General features: G+C 35.6%; 1 protein-coding gene across 1 annotated transcript in view; it reads left to right on the top strand.

Annotated features, from left to right (window-relative positions):
* Positions 1-21,676, top strand: part of LOC128544316 (uncharacterized) — a 162,238-nt gene that overhangs the window by 23,992 nt on the left and 116,570 nt on the right. The window contains exon 2 of the mRNA XM_053514321.1: positions 6,522-6,818. Within this exon, the coding sequence (XP_053370296.1) occupies positions 6,522-6,818 (297 nt within the window). The remainder of the gene's footprint in view (positions 1-6,521; positions 6,819-21,676) is intronic.

Consider the following 21,676-nt stretch of genomic DNA (forward strand, 5'->3'; position numbering starts at 1 on the left):
TCAATGTGTGAATCTTTTCTATTTCTCTTTTTACAGATGTGTTCTGTGCTACTGAGCTCATCCAGCCAGACTCAGTGGTTATAAAGCCAGGAGAGACTTTAACCATCACCTGTAAAGTGTCTGGAGCTTCTATCACTAGCAGCAGCCACTATTCAACTGCCTGGATTCGACAACCTGCAGGAAAAGCTTTAGAATGGATCAATGCTATTGATTATGATGGGGATATTCATAAGAAAGATTCACTTAAAGACAAGTTTGTCATCTCTCGAGACACTTCCAGTAACAGCGTGTCCTTACGGGGACAGAACATGCAGACTGAAGACACAGCTGTGTATTACTGCGCTCGTCGCCCACACTGACACAACAAGCTGCAGCGCTGCACAAAAACATCCTCTTCATCACAACTCAGTATTTATCTAAAAAAAACAATTACCCACATTACAAACTCCTTAGCCTCATTATTTATAATTTAACAAAATCAACATGAATGTTTACTCGGTTTATAGTCATTAATAAAACATTACTGATATATGTTAGCTGTTTAAAATGAAATGCCTCTAAATGGCTATAAATCTCTTGATGCATGAAGTTGCATCTCATTACCTTGTCCTTGATTATTCATTTTTATAACCACATGCACCCAGGTGATCCATACCTTAATAATTTTGTCAATAAATCGCTTTACTGATGTAGTAATTTAGATTAAATACCAAGTATTCATGTATTTTCCAGAAATGTATACATTAACGGTCACTGTTGTATTTACGGCAACGAGCGAAAAATGTCACTTTGCGCCACCTGGCGGCCATTTTACGAATGACTTTGAAATGCAACTGATTTATTTTGGCCGCTGACGTTTTTACGCGGCGGTGAGCGTGACGGTAATAACCATTCCAATTGATCAACTACTGTAGGAGTGTCTGTGTTTTAAATGTGGGCGTTGCAGAAGATCACATGTCCACATCTACAACAGGTATAATAATTCCTATTAATCCTGGGTTGTTCTTTTAGTGTCACTATAGTGCTTTACAATGCCAGACAACATTCAAATACAAATTATTCACCCTCCCCAGGTGTGAATCGGCTGTTCTCACCTATACATTCAGGGGAACTGAAATGCACTTCTCCCCACTTTAAAAACCTCTTGAATCTGAGGCTGACTTTCAGTGATTTAAATTTGTGTAATTTTAATCTTCTAGATTCTAAATTCTAAAGTTAACATTTTTAATTGGTGCGCGAACTTGAATACCGGCGCGTTAGTGATATTACGGTAGCTCACATTGACCAAAACACACAAAAAATCACAGACATTCGCATTTGGATGAAATACAGTAGGTCATTTTGCTCTGGAATTTTTATAGAGGTCATGTGAGAGAAAGACAGACATGGCAGATTCGGACAGGATTAAAATCACAAAGTACGTCTGTGAAACAGAAATTTCTCTAACGACCCCCTGTAAAACTAGTCCTATCCGAATCGGGCTTTAGACACAAGATGCAGTCCATCTGAGTGCTTCGCATCCACTCTCATATGGGAGGGAACTGTAGGGTAACTCAGTACTACTGTACATCCTTATTATAATGTAAATAGAAGGTACCTGAGACTTTTGAAAAAATCTTTACTTTGTTGATAATTATCTTTGATTTTTATGTTTTATCTGCTAGGTGTCAGCAGTAATTAGACTGGACCAGACTCCTGCTTTGGTAAAGAGACCTGGAGACCCTGTAATGTAATGAGACCCTGTAATGATCTCTTGTAAGAGAAGTGCCATTGACATGACAGGCTACCTCATGTACTGGATAAGACAGAAACCAGGGAAAGCTCCAAAATGGATTAAATATGGACTCTGGTACAACAGATGAACCTATACATACTTCCTAAAAGGCAAGTTTGAAAATCTCTCAACAAGCACACAGTTTTTAAAGGCTAATATTCTGAGGACAGACATCAGTGTGCGGGCGGCACGGTGTCGTAGTGGTTAACGCTTACGCCTTGCACCTCCAGGGTTCAGGTTTGATTCCCGGCCAGGCTTGATTCCTGTCTCTGTGTGCATGTTCTCCCCGTGCTTGGTGGGTTTTCTCCAGGTACTCCGGTTTCCTCCCACAATCCAAAGATATGCAGGTTAGACAAATTGGCATTCCAAAATTGCCCGTAGTATGTGTGTATGTGTGTATGCCCTGCGATGAATTGGCACCCTGTTCAGGGTTTACCCTGCCTTGTACCAAGAAGCCGGTAGACTCCAGGTCCGAGCGACCCTGAATACAGTGCCTGGTAAATCTATATGAGTTCTCCTACTATAGCCATAGGAACAAAGTGAAAAAACGCCCAAAGATCAAGTGGCAACACTGTCAGCTTGTTTTGTGAGTTGTGGATCAGACATTTCTTCAACTAACAAAATATTGTGTCCCAGTTTTAATACTTACCTCCCACAACTCACAAATCTCTTGCGTTAGCATCTGTTCAGAAAACATGATTCATGTTCATTTTGACTAGATGTTCATATCCCTACATCCTAAATGTTTTTTATTTAATGCATTAATAATTGCATTAATAATTTGATACAAAACAGCTGTGTATTACTGAGCCAGAAAGACACATAACTACATATAACTCACTGAAGCCCTGCACAAAAAAAAAAAAAATCCTGTTAATTTATATATTTCTGCAGTACACTTGTCTGTAGGGACACCTGATTTAAATGAAGTAGCAGGGCTAAGACCACTTTATATTTCAACAACAGCATAATATTTTATCTTTGGCCTCAACTTGTAAATTATTGGTTTTCCGCAGGTGAATAGATGGTTAATATATTTTTTAAATAATATGTCAGTACAAAACACACATCTGCAAGAATAAGATACAAAGTGGAAACTGAGTTACGTTTACTGAGGTAAAACCTGTTTTCCCTGTTTTTCATCCTATAAACAGTACTGTAACACCTAACACATCAATTTAAAATTCAATCTTTGATTTTAAATAAAAGTCAAAGATTGTATGGTTATTTTTTTCATTATTTAAAATATGTTTCTTCATTGAGATGAACCTGAGAAAGTCGCTGTACTTAATATTGTTGTAAATATTGTTGTAATAATAAAAAGAAAACATGGCTTTAATCTCCCCTGGTCAGTCACTGACTGTGACGTGTAATGTATCAGGATATTAATAATGCATAAATGGCACACATAGTTTTAAAATATATTCATGTTTTTTTGGAGTGTAAAATTATGTTTGTAGACAGGCAATTTAAAGACAGATTTCTTTTTATTAGTGGCATTTTTCTGTCTTCCTCATACTCTAACATACCCTAAGTGAAATATCATGATAATTGGCTCTGTTGAGTGATTGCTATAGCTATGGAGGACGAAACATGACATAATTATAAATAAATAAATGTGTAAATAAATAAGTAAATATAGAAATAAATGAATACATAAATACAATAAGCCCTGAAAAATTGCTAAATATATTCTTACTTTTGTTTTTTAACATATTTCAAGATTTATTTATTTCTGCATTTTCACATTTCTACATTTATTTATTTCTGCATTTTCACATTTCTACATTTCTTTGTCGCTGTATGCTGATAAGGTAGGCAGTCCGATCTAATCAGCGTGGTGCTTTTAATAAACAAATATATTTAGCAATTTTCCAGGGATTATTGTATTCATGTATTTATTTACTGTATTTATATATTTACTTATTTATTCACACATTTATTTATTTATAATTATGTCATGTTTCATCCTCCATATATAGCCACATACTTCGAGGACAAAAGAGTTATATTTGTCCCAAAAAGCAATGGTTGCAGTGAGGTAATCTAGCACAAAACGTTTTTTATTTAACTTATTTAACTTCAGGCAAATACAGAAGGTCTGGCAAAATTTCATTAAATTCTGTCAAGCCAGTTTTGCATGATGCTGTGACAATATCAGCTGGACGGACATAGAGTCATACAGACATACAGACATAGAGACATATCCTATGTATACCCCATTTACAGCATGCTGTGGTGCAGTGATACTGATCATGCCCAGAATTAATGTTTTTTCTGTGATTTGTGTTGCATTGGCTTTTCTGTGATATTGAACAAGACTGTCTGACCATTGGTTCTCAAAGGCATTAGGTGATCTTACACAAGCCCCATTTAACTCAACAACTTTTTGTGTTTGTGTTGATTTACATATATGTTAAAAATGTTCATTCAGAAAAATTGCTTCTTAAATTAGGAGAATCAGGAAGACTGAGAGCAAAAAAAAAAAAAAAAAAAGGTCAGAAGAAATAAAAATATTAGACTAGGCAGGGTTTTGAGCTTCTTTTCTCTTACAATGTTCATTAAATGTTAGTATTAATATTTATAATATTTGTGTATTAACGTTTTTAAATAATTTTCTTTCTGTCCTCTTTTTCTTTAATAACTACAATTGTGCAATATTGAATTTCAGATTCCTGTTGTCCGAAACTGGTTGAGTCTGATCCAGTGATCATCAAACCTCATCAGTCTCAAACACTGACCTCCACAGCATCTGGATTTGACTTCGGTAGCCACCTGGATGGCTTGGATCAGACTGTGCCGATCTTATGGAAAAGACCTGGAATTTTTTGCAACTATCGAGGGTGATAGTGATAGAAAGTAGTACAGTACTTTAGTGCAGTTAATGGCTGCTTCTCTATCCGGCACCATTCAGAGACAACAGTAAGAGGCAGGTGTATCTGCACATGAATAGCATGAGGAGAGAAGACACTGCACTGCCCATGAGTGACATGTCACCACTTCTAACAACATCCATTTAATATTAACATTACAGTTTGTACACATTTTTAAGAAAAAAATATATTTAATGGCAGTCTTTGTGTATTTTTCCTAACAAAGAAGACAACCACAAACACATGCATGACAGCTATCTCTGAAATAATAAAAATAGCATTTCTGTATTAATGAGGAATAAAACACTTGAAGGCGTGGTAAAAAAAAATAAACATGGTGTGTTATGAAGCGCTCCCGGGATCCTCTTAACGCTTTAAAGTTGATGTTCCTTTAACTTGAGGCGCTACACAAACGGCAGCCAGCAGTAGGCAGCAGCAACATGCCAAAAAATTAGCCATGTGCACTAATACAGATATACAGGTGCAACTCGGTGAATTATAATATCATCAAAATGTTAATTACAGTATTTAAGTAATTTAATTCAAACATCATATATTATATTGATTCATTACAGACCGATACATTTTAAGTGTTTATTTATTTTAATTTCGATGATTATGGCTTACAGCTAATGAAAACCCAATGAAAAAGTTTAAGATTGGAGACTCATGGTGTCACACTTTAATCAGTTAATTAACTCAAAACACCTGCAGGTTTCTGAGAATTTAAATGGGTTGTTGACTTTAGTCGTTAGACGTTCCCTACTCCCTGCTCTGTTTGCAGGGAATGTCAGTGAAGGGAAATTCCCTTGACAAAAATCCACTATTCCGAACATCCTGCCAAGTCACCAACGTAGAACTAATTTCCACCGTGCATTACCTTGGTAACATAAGCATCTCCGATACCTGTCGCTGCTGCTGTGTATTTCACATTACGGACAATAAACATTAAATATTTATTGAAACAAAAACTGCTACCTTTATAGAACATATGCTATTGAAACATGTATAACTTATCTTAAATATATAAATATTTTTAAGCTACATTTATTTCACGCTCCAGCAAGACGCAAAGACTTATGGGAAAATTTCCATTCCAGGTGAAGACTTGTTGTTCAGTTGTTCTCTACACAATATTTTTGCTCCCTGCGGCTTGGAAACACACTTAACATGGCTAAACACACTTGCAGTATACGTCGCAGAATACTATAAACATGTTCCTTTATGCTTATATTTAATTTATCTACTTACAAATGCCTGAATCCTTTTATTAATAGTCCTTTAGGAGACACTATTTCTCTACTTATACATTTACCCAAGATTGTGAGGTTCACTACATCACTGAGAATTAAAATAATTCTGTCTATTTTGTGGGAAATAGATCTAACTTATTTTGTTATGAAATGTCACAATCACATTAAAACATTTTATTCTTGCGTGAGGTTTGTTAACATGTACAATTCTCCCATGTTAGTGATCTGTACAGTAAATAACAAAAGTTTGTTAATAAGTTATGCTTCATAAAAAACCCTTATAATATAAATCTTCTCTTCAAGAGATAATAATTTTTTTTAAATACATACTCCTTGCATCATCAAGATACAATTAATTTAAATACTAATTTATTTTATCATCACCAAATATGCAAATACAAATATCAGGGTTGGACATCAGACTATTTATATAATGTCATGGTCTGTGTTAAACTTTGAAGAACAGAGGAGACCCCAGTACAAACAACACACACCATGTTCTCTACATCTCTACTGCTCCTGCTGGCAGCTGCTTCCTGTGAGTGTTTTATCAAATTCATTCCTTTACTACAGTAAAACTCACATATTGTGTGAGACATCACGATGTGTTTTTCTCTACAGATGTGCACAGTGAGGAACTGACTCAGCCTTCTGCCATGACAGTCCAGCCAGGCCAGAGTCTCTCCATCCCCTGTAAGGTTTCATATTCAGTTACTGGCGATTATACAGCTTGGATCCGACAACCTGCAGGAAAAGCTCTGGAATGGATTGGAGAAATCTCTCCTAGTGGGAGTACAGCTTACAGTGACAAACTGAAAAATAAGTTCAGCATCTCCAGAGACACTTCTACTAACACAATAACAATTCAAGGACAGAATCTGCAAGCTGAAGACACAGCTGTGTATTACTGCGCAAGAGAGTCACAGTGACTCAGAACAGTGGATTCCCCTTACAAAAACTCTGAGACATGTTCAAACATCTTCATCTCAAACTTTTATTGTCATTCATTGGAATGAAAATGTAACAGATTTTGTTATTGTGAATAGACAAAAATGTGTTTTTATTGAAGAATTGCACAAAAAAAAATATTCTTTTGAGTTTCTTTCTTTATTTATTAATTTTACAGATTATCTACAGAACAATGAAAATAAATGTTTAATCAGTAAATTTAGGAATAATTAAGCATGTGTCTAACAGTGTGCTATGTTTAAAACACAAACATGGAAATGTAAGATGAAAATAAAGTGGTAAAATTTTCCTGGAAGTAGAAATTCCAATTCCTTCAGCATGGTGTGTAAATTGAAGCTTTAACAGTTCATCAGCCAACATATAGACATCCAATAAACACCTCTAGTCTAAACCAGATTTCTGGCTAGATTTCTAATGACAAACCTAACTGTAATAGTATCTGTTCAGAACACACAATATGTTCATTCTATATAATGTTTTCAGATACCTATCCCTATCCCAGATACCTATCCTCCTTACATAAACCTTTACCATATCAGCAGCCCTACACTTTATTTCATTCATTTATGTAGAGCATCCATTATATAAGTGTCTGTGTAATATGTATAGAAACAGTAACACAGTAGAACAAGCATCTCTCTGTCAACCTTCCAGCTGAAACTACTACAGTAAGTGAGACTTGTTTGTTTTAAATTAATGTTCATGAATTTTAGTTATATAGAGCCGTTCTAATTAGTTGATTACAGAGAAATGTTAGTGTTTTGTTCATTGTGTATTTCTTTTAAAACGATTCACTGAGATTTTAAACAGAAAGAGATGCAGCTAATAAATAAGTAAACCTTCAAGTTCATGTTGCATGTTATGCAAATTCTCCCTTTATTTGTCTTTCATTAAGGAGTGTTATTTACAGTAGGTTTAATTAGATATTCACACTTTTCTTCCCTATATCAATGAAATAAAACTGGAATATTTAACATCCACATCATAAAAATGGCAAGGCCAGGAAATATTGTTATTATTATTTTGTTGTCCAGTAACATTGTGATCTTACAGAGATCAAACATTCAGATTAAAGGCTGTATTAGTGTTCTGGAAGACCCTGCTGACACAACAAAAACATCACTTTCATCACAACTCAGTTCCATATTTAATAATAAGAATCGCATTCAATTAATCCCGACATTACAAACTTTTCAGCCTCATCAATTATAATTTTGCAACATCATTTCATATTTTACAATTGCAATATGAATGTTTACCCAGTTTGTAGTGATTAAGAAAGTATTACTGATATTTGTTCACATCATCCATGTTATAATCATCCACTCATCCACTCTATATACTGAACAGCCTGTGATTGTGAATTGAATAGATCTATCGTGGTCTTGGATCTGGATAGATAACACTCTCTTATACTTTAACTCCGGGTAAAACAGAACACAGAGAATAATAATTTTAGGACACTGTATTTTATTTGTACTTATTGCGTAAGTTTCAGAATTTTGTTTGAGCCATTCTGTCATTACAGCCAATATAACATACCATTATTTATAGTTATGCTCCTATTTTTTTCAGATTCTTATGGACAGTCCTTGACCCTACTCTGTTTCTGTGGTGAAGAGACCTGGAGAGTCAGTCACTCTGTCCTGTACTGTCTCTGGATTCTCAATGAGCTACTGGATGCACTTGATCCGTCAATAACCACAAGAAGGACTGGAGTGGATCGGATACATTAATACTGGCACTGGCACTTATTTCGCTCAGTCTCTGCAGGGCCAGTTCTCCATCACTAAAGACACCAATAAAAACATGCTGTATCTAGAAGTGAAGAGTCTGAAAGCTAAAGACACGGCTGTTTATTACTGTGCACAAGACTCACACTGACACGACAGACTCCAGAGCTGTACAAAAACTTTTACGAAGCACTTTCTCATTAGCTGTAAATTTTTCTTTTAGCAGAAAACTGAACCTCAGGGACATTTATTATAAATATCATTCATTCACACACAGTTTTTAGGTTGCTATTTCAAATGTCTCTGCAATGTCCTTAATCTTGTTCTTTTAATTAATAATAATAATTGATATATATGGGTTTTTTTTGGCATAATTTATATACCTGTATCCTTGTGCTTCCACTGCTATAAACCTATTTAAACCACTGCGTGATTTTCCCTGTGTTGGATCCAGGTTGTACAACATCTACTGTTGGTTATTTAAGCTATAACCACTTTACACCTAATGGTCAAAGCCTGTCCCGGTTGGACAGTTGGATAGAAAATAAGGTAGCAACAAGTTAAGACTGCAATACGAGAATCTGTTTTTGGGGGTTAACCTTTATTGAAGTAAAGTTGCGGACAGAGTTCGCATTCTGTAATTATATCAAGTGTAGCATATTAAACGTTTTTGGTAAAGTTACAGCTAGACTGCTTGGAAAGATAATACTTTTTTTATTCATTTATTTTGAAAATTAGAATCAGGAAATCAGTAGCAATTAAGATAACATTAAGGAGTGCGAAAATACCAATGATCCAAAGTTTTTATGTTTTTCCACTCTTTAAAAGCCTTTTATCAACACAAATACAAGTTTTTGTAGTTTTCTATTGACGGTGAAGTGATTGGCCGCTTTACATCTCAGGGAGCCCTCATGTCTGTGTTTCCTCCTGGCTCTCCCCTTTAGTCATGCTCTCATAGTCAGTCCTGCACTGCTTTCACTCTGCACTAAATATACATTCACATTATACATTGTTTGACGGTGACCATACCTAACTGCTATCTCTCCTTCTCTTCTGTTCTCTCTTCTCTCTCTCTCTCTCTTTCCCTCTCCCGTCTCTTTGTCGAGCTATACATGTCACTTCTGAGCTGCCAGTGATCCAGACCCCCTCTGTCCGCTGGACCTGTCTGACTCCTGAGTCCTGGTGTCCCCTTCTTGTTGGAGATCTGGTTGCATGGACGCCCCGTGTGGTCTGTTTGGGATGTGTGTGGTGACTGGGGTTGGTTCCACTTTTCCACAAAGACGGTCCTGTCCTCGGCTGATGCTGACAGCTGTTCTCTGAGGGGTGCAGTTGCTCGATAGTTGAGGACTGGAGTTTCCTACAGTCAATTTGGGCCTCCAATAATGGACTGGACTGCATAACTTAAACACTTTTCCTGTTATACTGAACTTCCAGACTGCAAATCAGTCCCGGCTATCTGTAAATCGTCTTTATTTTTGTAACGGTTGGCTTCCTTCAAAACTCGCTTCAGCATCTCCTGGTGCCTGATGACAGAAGACATGGGTGTTTATTAATGTGCAAAGACACACAGTGATACACCTTTAGGTGTTAAACTGCCACTTGCTGGACTGAATCGGTAATGCACACCTCTACAGACAAGGATCAATCTGCACATTTACATTTAGGCATTTGGCAGATGCTCTTATCCAGAGCGACTTACATTTTTATCTCATTACACATCTGAGCAGTTGAGGGTTAAGGGCCTTGCTCAATTAAGGGCCCAACAGTAGCAACTTGGTGGTTGTGGAGTTTGAACCTGGGATCTTCCGAACCGTAGTCCAAAGTGCCTTAACCACTGAGCTCCCCTGGCCCTGCACATGAGCAGTGTGAGGACAGAAGACATTGCGGTGTATTACTGTGCTGCAGAATCACTGTGCAGAGCTGTACACAAACCCCTTCATGACATGAAAGCATGTTTTTCTTTTTTTCTTTTTTTTTGGTAACTGTAGAAATAAAGTTTTGCAGGCAGGTTTGAGGTGCACTACTGCCACCTGCTGGACGAAATTAATATTCACTTTTTGCAACATCTCAAACAAATGGACCATATTGTCCTTGCAATTGCAAATGCAATCTCCATTTGAATCATTACATGCTGAAAGATTTGGCCCAACAACATACCAGCCGCTGTTTGTTTTACGTACAGCAGCAGTAATCTTTTTTTTCTTTTTCTTTAAGACACTAGGCAAGGTTTTTATTTATTTTGCAACATCATTTCAATGTAAGTATTAATATTTATTACATTATTTTAAATTAACTTTAACACCGGTTTTCTTGTGTTTTTGTAATACAGACACTTTTTTGATTCAGTGATCGTCAAACCTGATTAGTCTCACACACTGACCCAGGATGGCATGGATCAGACAGGTGTTTGGTTGGATAAAGGCTGGAATGGGTTGCCATAATCTGGCACACATACAGTACAGTGTTCCTACAGTGCAGTTAGAGGTCGCTGTACTATGTCCAGAGACAACAGTGAGATGCATGTGTATCTACGCATGAGCAGTGTGAGGACAGAAGACATTGCAGTGTATTACTGTGCTGCAGAGACACTGTGTATGTAGACCTGTACACAAACCGCATCATGACATGAAAGCATGTTTTTTTTTTTTTTGCTTTGTTTAATGTAAAAACACATTTTTGTCTAAAGAAAATATTATTTCTACAGTTGTAGTAAACCTTTTTTTTTTTAGGCGTGCTGAAAATTATTAATAACAGGATGGACTTATGATGTGTGTTGAAGTTAAATAATATAAATATAATGTAACTCTAAGAGACGCGCTACACCACCGGTATCCACCAGGGGGCAGCAGCGGCGCACAATGAACACAGTTAACCAGAATTCTACAGGATTTTTTTTTTTTTTTGCATTTTGTGTTTTTTTTTTTTTTATGCAAGAATTAAAACATACAAGAACAGGGAAGAAGGACATTGACATAGTTTAACAATGTACAATAATACATAATAATAATAAGCAAATAAAGGTCTTTGGTTTGCATTTAACAGATTAATATCCATAAAGATAAGTGCAGAGAGAAGAAAAATAAGAAAATAAAATATTACATAAAGTTACATCCTTTCAGAAAATTTGTCAAAATGCACCAAAAACTATACACTTTTTTTGTTATTCGTAAGTCTAAGAGGGGAAACAAGATGGCAAATTCTTCAGGATTTTGTTTTTGTAAAAAAGCTATCAGTATCATCACTATGTCAGGGCTTTGCCTGAGGTAAGAGGAGGAAGGAATAGAAAATGAGGGCAGAAATTAAAAGAAAGAGTAGTAAAGGAAAGGTATAAGAGAGGTTTAGACATGGTGTGGAAAAGAGAAACAAATTCTAATATCACAAGCAATGTAATGAAACAATGACAACACAAAGTAGTTTCTTTTATCACTTACATAATAGCAGTACTAACAGATGTTTCCCCATCAGCCTCTTCTTTTCCTTCCCTCTCTTTGATCAAGAAGTTCACAAAGACTTTCGTTCTGAATTTTGATTACCTTTTGAAAACATGGTCACATCTTTACTGCTGTCTGTTACAAAGTGCTGACTGTAGACTCCATGCATGAATGTAAAACAAACATTTCATCATAGAAAGCCTCAACATATCTACAATTATTTTCATTTTTAATCCATTTATGTGGCATGCTGTGCACATATAACTGTGCACAAAAACTAACCTGACATATCAGACTCCAGAAACTTAAACAAGTATGTTCTCATGAACTGTGAATATTCCATCAGGGACATTTATTATAAACAGCTTCCATTCATTTTTATTTCTCATTATGCCTTTAACCATTAACCCTTTTCATATCTGTGGCTGATACTTATGATTTAAGCCTATAACGCGAGAACCTAAAAAGATTACCATTATAACTGTAATGCAACTGTGCATGCAAACCTCTTTAACCTTAGACAGATATAAATACACTGCAAACAGACCATAGTCTCTGTGTTTGCTCGAGTACAGCAGAGGAATCATGAGCTGGTCTCTTCTTCTAATATTCTCTGTTCCCTGTGAGTGAACACGGCTCTCCACACCTTACTCACTTCTCCCTACACCATTCTCAGCAATTTATATGCTCCATATTTCATCCTGACTTGAAGTGATGTGTGTTTAATAACTTCTGTATGTTTTACTGCTGTCTGCTTCTCAGATGTTCATGGCATCAGTCTGACTTCGTCTCGTGCTGAGGTTAAACCTCCCGGAGCCTCAGTGAAATTGTCCTGTCAGATTTCTGGCTATGCCCTCAGTGACGTTGGCACAGGCTGGATCCGACAATCTCCAGGAAAAGGCTTTGAGTGGATCGGGATCATGTGGGGGGGTGGAAGCATAGACTCTGGAGCTTCCTTTAAAACTCGCTTCAGCATCTCCAGAGACACGAGTAACAATGTGTTTTACTTAGATATTAGAAGCTTGGTGACAGAAGACACAGCTGTTTATTATTGTGCAAAGACACACAGTGGTACAATTCTGTGAAAAGACTGTACAAAAACAGAGAACAAGTATTACCCTTAATAAGAATTAATTATAATGCAAAAACATTATTCTTTGCATAACAAAAATATATGGTGAAATACACAAAGTACCTTTTTTTTTCTGGGTAAATATTTGATTGTTATACACACCTGACATTTTTACTATGTGTTTTGTGCCTAATGTAAAAATATATTGTATACATTATGTCTCTTTTAAAATACATATTTATTATTAAGTTGACTACTTTTTTATTTTATTTTTGCATTTAGGTATGGCACTTTTTATTTCATTGTACATATTGCAATGACAATAAAAAATTTTCTATTCTATGAAACTTTATTTTCTTAAAATGAAAAAAAAATATATTGTTGCATAAATTGTTAAGTACTTCTGGCATTCATTAGTATAGCCACCCTATTTTTGCAAGTACAAAATCTTTTATTAATTAACACAGGTCATACTGGCAGAGGGATCGGGGCCCTCACTCCTACCTTGATAATTTTTGGTCTGATTGGATAATGAGATGTCACATCCAAGAGCTCAGAAAACTTTACTACATTGGTAATACATCATGTTGATGAAGAATAATTAACCCCTTTAGTAATTCATAATTAATGTCCCTGAATTACTGCAAAAATCACTGGATAGGTTATAATGGGTATTCTACGGTAAATTCAGAAAAAAAAAAGAAATTCAAATCTCCTAACCTGTTAACCTGTTGAAGAGCTGTTTGGTCCCTGAAAAAATTTTTTTGCTTTTCATATTAGTTCTGCACTCTGATGTCAGGTTACATCAGACAGAATCACACAGACTCTTATCTGTGTAACCATATGGGATAGGAACAAACAGTTTTCAGTGTTTTTCCTAGGAAAGGTGCCAACTCAACTTCCAGGAATTGTCAACTTATAAACATTGTGGATTCAGTAGGCATTCATCAGTACGTAGTAGGACACCCTGCTTCTACATTGTACATTTTTCAATTATCTCAATTTTTAAAATAATATTTTTTTATTTATACATAAGGTATAAAATCAACTCAATCATTTCAAAGAGTTATTTTTCTTTAAGAGTTTAAGGTACTACCTGAAGAAAGTGGTGTGATCACCATATAGCAACTTGTCCCTTGAAAGTTTATATTTCCAATATTACAAAAAGAGCCTTCTTACACTAAAGCTAGTTCATGCATTCATGATCTCCAAATTTTATTTGTCACATACACAGTCATACACAGTACGATATGAAGTGAAATGCTTAGACAACTGCTCGTGACTTCAAATAAAAGACTATGAATAGAAAATAAATATGAAAAAAAAACAAGGTAAGTTTAACTAAGAAAGAATAAAATAAAATATAAAACTTAAATAAAATAACATAACTGTACAGTACAAAATACACAATATATGAAAAAAATAAGAAACAGAGTAGTGTACAAGAGAAAATATACAATTAAGAAAAATATACGAAAAAATATAGAAAATAAGAAACTGCTGTACAATACAGAGATACAGAATATAGATATAGATGTAGACTTTTTGTGTGGGAATGAAGTTGAATATTAATTGAATATAACAACTGTAAAGTGCTATATAAATAAATGTTGATTGATTGATTAAATTTTGAGATAATGACTTTTTAAAGGTCTGGGGTTAGACTAATACACACTGAAAAACGCTGAATTGTTTTTTCTACCCAAACGCTGGGTTGCCTCTGTTTGGGTCATTGGGTCATTTACAGAGAGTTGGGTAGTTTTTGTGTAACCCAGCTGCTGGGTTGAAGTTTGCTTGGCCCCTCCCCCAAAGATCACTGGTGTATTCAGCGGCTGTCAGCTTCGTGTCTTCTCTTTTGTTCTCCCACACCGCTGATGACGGTTCATCCTACTTGTGCATTTAAGGGAAAATGACGTTAAATACAAGGTCTGTATACACATGTTCACTCACCTAAGCCACATATGACTAAACAATTATCACTATTAGGGTTACTATTTTAATACAAAAAAATAAGGGACGCATACTGCAGCAGGGGCCACATCCCCTGGGGGCCAAAACCACAGTAATCACAGGCCCAATGGCATGCCAGTGGTGGTCAATCAGTGGAGTTTTTGCACAAAGACACCTTGTTCTATGCATATTTGCACACCCAGTACAGTATATTTCAATTTGTACGGTATATTTCTATTTTTATGTACATCATATTTCTATTTTTATTTTTAGTTCTATTTTTCCTAGAACATTTCTATTTTTATTTTTAGTTCTATTTTTCCTAGTTTAATTAAATTTTTCTATTTAATTTTCTATCGTATTTCTTTTATTCATATTTATTTATTATTTGTAAACTTTAATTCTCTTTTAGGGTCAATGGCAGTCGTATAAGCATTTTACTACATTTCCTACTGTGTATGACTGTGTATGTGAGAAATGAAATTTGAATTTGAATCGCGACATAAAATATGTTTTCAGGAAAGTATGAACACTTGGACATTAAAATAAACTGTCTTTTATTGAAATGCAGTCAGTCTTTCTCTTTTACAGCCTAGAGGAGAGGAAAAAATACTAATGAACTTAATTTTAAAGGGTGGTATTGGCTAAAATATTTGTCATTATTTGCAGTAACACCTATCCAAACATGGAAACAGCACATACATAAACTAGCTACGAACATTAGCTAGTAAAATTTTTATTAAGATTATTTCTGATTTTAAAATATGGAAAGTTGCAATTTACTAGTTTATTTTCTTTACATGGCCATTATGTTGTTTATTAATGCACTAAATGTAAATGTTTAAAGTAATAAATTAATGCTTATGTGTCTGACTTAACCTTAACAAACAAATCATAATATTACATTGGAATGTGATCCACCTTACATTGTATTTACAGAATTTTTACAAATTACAATTTGTGACCCAGTGTTTGAACACCAGGCCAAATCTAATTCTAAGATAAAGTTTGATTTTAGCCATTCATTTTAGTGTGATTTCAGTTGTTGACATGGTTTTACTTAATTAATATTAAATACATATATATTTTTTTACAGACTGTTCTTTATTTCATGTAGAAAACAGTAAATAAAATAAAAAAATACTCCAGTTAGGTTTTTTACAGACTGAGTCACATTTTTAACATTATTTAGCAATTAATTCATATATATATGGGTTTATATATTAGGGCTTACATGATTTTTTTTTCAGTCTATGAGTGATTGTAAGAGTAAAATTCCTATAATTAAAAACCTGAGAAATTTGCATGTGCGTATCCTCCCTTTTTCAGGAACTAGTATGTAATATAAAGCTCTCTGAGATGTAAAGACGTGAGAACAGTAGCTGTACCAGTGCCAATCCAGCACCATGAGCTCCATCTCTCTTCTATTGTTTTTGACAGCTGTGTCCTGTAAGTGCTGTTTTCAATTAATAAAATTACATTTATAATTAAATCACATCTCTTATAGATGTGAAAAATCATTAGTTAAATATTAATAAAAATAAAAATATTTATTTTGTGTTGTTCTTTACAGGTGTGAATTCGGTTGAATTTACTCAGTCAGATAATATAGCTGTACAACCTGGAGAGACGTTTACCATTTCTTGTAAATTCTCTGGGTTTTCAATATCCAGCTACTGTCCTTACTGGATTAGACAAATGCCGTCCAAGACTTTGGAATATATTGGATATGTGTGTAGCAGCAGCTCTTATGTAAAGGATTCACTGAAGAGCAAAATCAGTTTCTCTGCAGACGTCTCCAGCAGCACAGTATTTTTGAAGGGGCAACATTTTCAGACGGAGGACACGGCTGTGTATTACTGCACTCGAGAGTCACAGTCATTTAGATTACTGGTGCAGCTGTACAAAAACAGTAAGGCTGTATTGAGTTCCCTTTAGTGTGTGGTTAATCTTCTATGAGCATAGGACAAATACAAAAGACTAATAATCTGTTAGCACTTTGTTTGGAAAACAAAGAGACCCACCCAACATTATGAGAAAACGGACATGATTTGTAATAGATATAACACATCTGCTAAAGTCAGATGAGGTTTCAATGATATTAAAAATCTTCAAACTCAAGCGGCACAGAGACATGCCAGCAATGCAGCATAGGTCAATGACGATATGGGAATGACGTCGTTTTTGCTTAGTCATTTTGGGTAGTTGGTTAAAATTAACAAAAATTAATTTCATCATTTTGTGATGAAAAACAGAATATGTCAGTGTATACTGCACAATCTTATGCTTCTTACTAATTAGCAGGCCTTAACCTTATAAGGTAAATGAACAAAGCTGTGCTTATACTGCCTCTACATATTCTTATCTTAAGATTGCCTAAACTATAAACCAAAGTACATCAGTTGCAAACGTCACACTATAACAGGAAGTGTGTTAGTTGCAGACATCACGCTACACAGTTCATCTTGGGTATGATGATCATCGTTGGTAACCGCAGTCTTGCAAATGTCGATAGCTTCTTTCTCTGCACGTGCTGCAGCAATGTCCAGAAGAGGTGTCTTTGCAGCATTTCCCCTCGCTGGGCCTCTGCGCCGCTTCTTAGGCCTTCGTCAAGCTTTTATCTCTGAAACATATTCAGCTTCATACAATTCATCTCCTATAGTGAGCTGAGACATATGACAACTTAAAACATTAGCCTCTTCCACAACAGCTTTAATTGCCACGCCTGTGGAGATGCCTATACAAATAAAAGCCCTTTTATATTCACAAGCATTAGATTCACAATATCTGTCATTAAATTCCTATTCAATCTAATTTTGTATCAATCGCAGTATTGGATGAATGACCTGCAAATATTAATGTTAACAATTTCTAAGCAGATTAGTAACAGATAACTCAAGTACTTAATTTCATGTTACCTCACACCAACAAGTATCTTATTTCATTTTTAAAATGCATATTAGCTAGTTATTATTAGCTAATTATTCGCTCTAATTATTATTTGTACATTGTATATATGTTTATCAAGGCAGACAGCTGAATACTGAAAAAACGCCATGGAATAACTCCCCCCCCCCCCTCAACTTTCACACACACACACACTAACAGAAAAATTGCTCTATCATGAAACTTCTTTAATAAGGAACATCTCTAATGAATCTCGAACGGCCGCACACTAACAGAATCACTGCTGAAAAGTACACAAAAAATAAATGTACCTGCACTTACCTTTGAAAAAACCTGTGACAGAGCAGTGTTTCCGTTTTCAGTGACATTAAATAAATTACTGTGTGTGTGTGTGAGTGTGTGTATGAAGGCGAGAGGAGGAGGGAAGGGGCACACGCTCTACACTGTAAATAACAACCTATAGAATCTACTCAATAAAATTGAGGTAACAATTTACACTCACTTTGTTTGGGTAGATTCTATCCTATATATTTGCGAGTACCTAATATTAATAGCTATGACACACTTTAAGAAATAGGTAAGGTATACCTAATATTTCTCATTACAAATTTCTTGTAAAAGTTAAGTAACATACTTTTATTGTTAATAAGTAAAAGTTAATCTACTTAATTATTATTAATAAAGATAAGTCAAAAAGAATAATTAAACATTACCTAATCAGGGAAAGTTAAATTCACTGGTCAGACACAGGAGACTGCATTAATTGCTTTTTTTTATTGTCCAAACAACATTTTATTTTTAAAACATTTAAAAGAAATTAAAACTAAACACAAAGTAACACCGTATAATGCATTTTTAATTGAAAAAATGAAACTTTATGTAATATTGATGTTTTAAGTAAATATTACATAAAACATTAAATAAATAAAAATCTTCACATTTTCACTTGCTATACAAACATTTTACCCTCAACTTCTTTTAAAATGTGTGAAAGCTCTTTTACATTCAATTGCAATTTTGAAAACATGGAAAAAAAATTATGTGCAAAAGAAACATTCTTGCATTAAATGTACTATTTGAAAATAACAGAACATCTTATTTGCATGAAGCAGAGAGTCTGTACTTACAGTATACAGGCAGTTCATTGCATTAGTTTATGTTTTAGACTCTGGACCTTCTTCTGCGATTTTGTTCCATTAAGTTTCAAAAACTGTATCCGGAACACTTCAGAGGTGTACTTTAGCATTTTGGGATACTCAAGGTTGAGGGGATAAATCAGTCCCATTAACAGCATGCAAGCTGTGGTTCTGTTTCCATAACCTATCAGCAAAACAATGCACACATCTGTTGGGTCCCCCTCAACTGTAAAATTGTGAATTACCACCAACTTCGTAACTTCATTGGTGTAACCATCAAGTACATCCTCCTGTTGGGTAAAAAAAAAGCAAATAGATTAATGTTAGTTAAGTCAAACTAAATATGCTGTTCGATTACAACTGTTTTTTTTTTTTTTTTGCTCATGCCATTTATTTGATCACAAGCAAGGTTGCATGTAGCATTTCATTAGTGGCAAGATACACGAATCAAGCCGAATATATCAAGGTTGTTTCCCGGCCGCATGAGCTTTTGCAACATATGTGTTTTTAGTGAATCATGCTTCTGTGCGTTCATATAAGTGTTGTCGTCATATTTTGAATGTAGTTCTACGTTTAGAGCTCATTGAGTCAAACAACTTTCGCACTGCATGTCTTGGGCTCAACTTAACAGGAAGTCCGTTATTTTGTGTTGTTTCAAGTTACAGTTATTTATATACTCCTCCTATGGGATTTATACGATCGCCACCAAACCGGGCCTCTGCGATCTAAAGACATTGAGGATGCAAAATTGTTTTCAGTGACATTAAATATTAAGTGACATTATATTCAGTGACATCACGCTCAGTGACATCACAGTGTGATGCTTTTTTTCCCCCGGCATCTGCGGTCTATTCTACACACACACACACACACACACACACACATACAAACACACGCACACGCACACATACACACACAAACACCAGCTTTTTTGAGGTTATAACATAAAATTGCCCCTATTCCACACTCATCACAAATGTTAACACTCAAATACTCACGTCCCTCACTCCCACAAACGTGCATGCACACAAACACACACAGTTGGCGTGTGAGAGGCCCTATTTAGGGCCCATGCTGACATCAGCCCTATTAGTCATATTGTGTGAAGTGTGCAAGTTGCCCGTGCACCCGGGACCTCAATCACATTAAGGGACATCACTGTGAGTAATGTCACACTGAGGATTTTTTTTTCCAGCCTCCAAGGCTTTTTGAGTGTCTTGACATAAAATTCCCCCTATTCTAAAATTATATCATAAGTGTATTGGTATGTCCCCTTTAAATGCATTTGCCCACTGTTCCCACTGTCTTTCTAGTGCACCCAGGTGGCAGTGGCACAGGTGCTTGAGGCCACTCATCATTGCTTGTAACTATTATTATTATTATTATTATTATTATTATTATTATTATGGCAATTGTTTTGTCTTTTATTTGATGAATTTTATTCATTTTCATTACATCTATAATAAAATAAGTAATTATATTCATTCATAATACTATGTGAGACTGGAAGTTCAGTAGAACAGATGTGTTAAATTAAATGAAGTCCAGTTTGTTCCTGGAGGCTCAGGTAGACTGTAGGAAATTCCAGTCCTGAACTATTGAGCGACTGAAGTCACAAGTCCTCAGAGAACAGCTGTCTGCATCAGTCGAGCACAGGACCGTCTTCGTGGAAAAGTGAAACCATCCCCAGTCACCACACGCATCCCAGGCAACACGGGGCATTCATGCGACGAGATCTCCTGCCAGAAGCAGGACTCCAGGACGAGTTAGACAGGTCCAGTGGGCAGAGGAGTTCTGGATCACTGGCAGCTCAGGAGCGACATGTAGCTCGACAGAGAGATGAAGGAAAGGAGAGAAGAAGAAAGAGAGAACAGAAGAGGAGAGAGCAAAAGAGATGGAGAGATAACAGTTAGGTATGGTCACAGTCGAACACTGTATAATGTGAATGTATATTAACTGTAGAGTGCAAGCAAACACTCCGGCAGGACTAACTATGACAGCATAACTAAAAGGGAGAGCCAGAAGAAAACACAGACATGAGGGCTCCCTGAGATGTAAAGCAACCAATCACCTCATGCGACAAACCTGAGTGATCAATGAGAGTGGGGAAGACAGCATCCAAACATACCAGTTCACCATAATACTCTACGTCCATGAGTCCCCCAGATCTGCTCCTTTACCTAAGGCAAATCAATTTACAAAAATGCTTGGCATTATGTATGTACAGTACTGTATGTTGCTGAAAATTTACACGACAAGAAGAAAAAGCTTTAAAAGCAGATGCTGTGAAATTCTTCAAATTAGTAGATTATGGCCTTTGGGGAAATTGCAGTTCCGCAGGCTCTGACAGCTCTAACATAACATCAGGGATAGCAAGTCTGGATCCAGCTGCCTCAGGGTCAGTGATGATGATGACCAACACCTCTCCCCTTCTGTACCCGAGCCAAGTGAAAATCAACTGAACAGATAAACTGGAATAAAATTAGAGGCAGCATTAGCTCGGGCTAGTAAACTAGTTACTCGTTTTAATTATTATTGTAGACAATATTAATTAAAAATAAGGCTGAGAAAATTACAT

This window comes from Clarias gariepinus, chromosome 16 (genome assembly GCF_024256425.1).
Source record: "Clarias gariepinus isolate MV-2021 ecotype Netherlands chromosome 16, CGAR_prim_01v2, whole genome shotgun sequence".
In the NCBI taxonomy this organism is placed as follows: Eukaryota; Metazoa; Chordata; class Actinopteri; order Siluriformes; family Clariidae; genus Clarias; species Clarias gariepinus.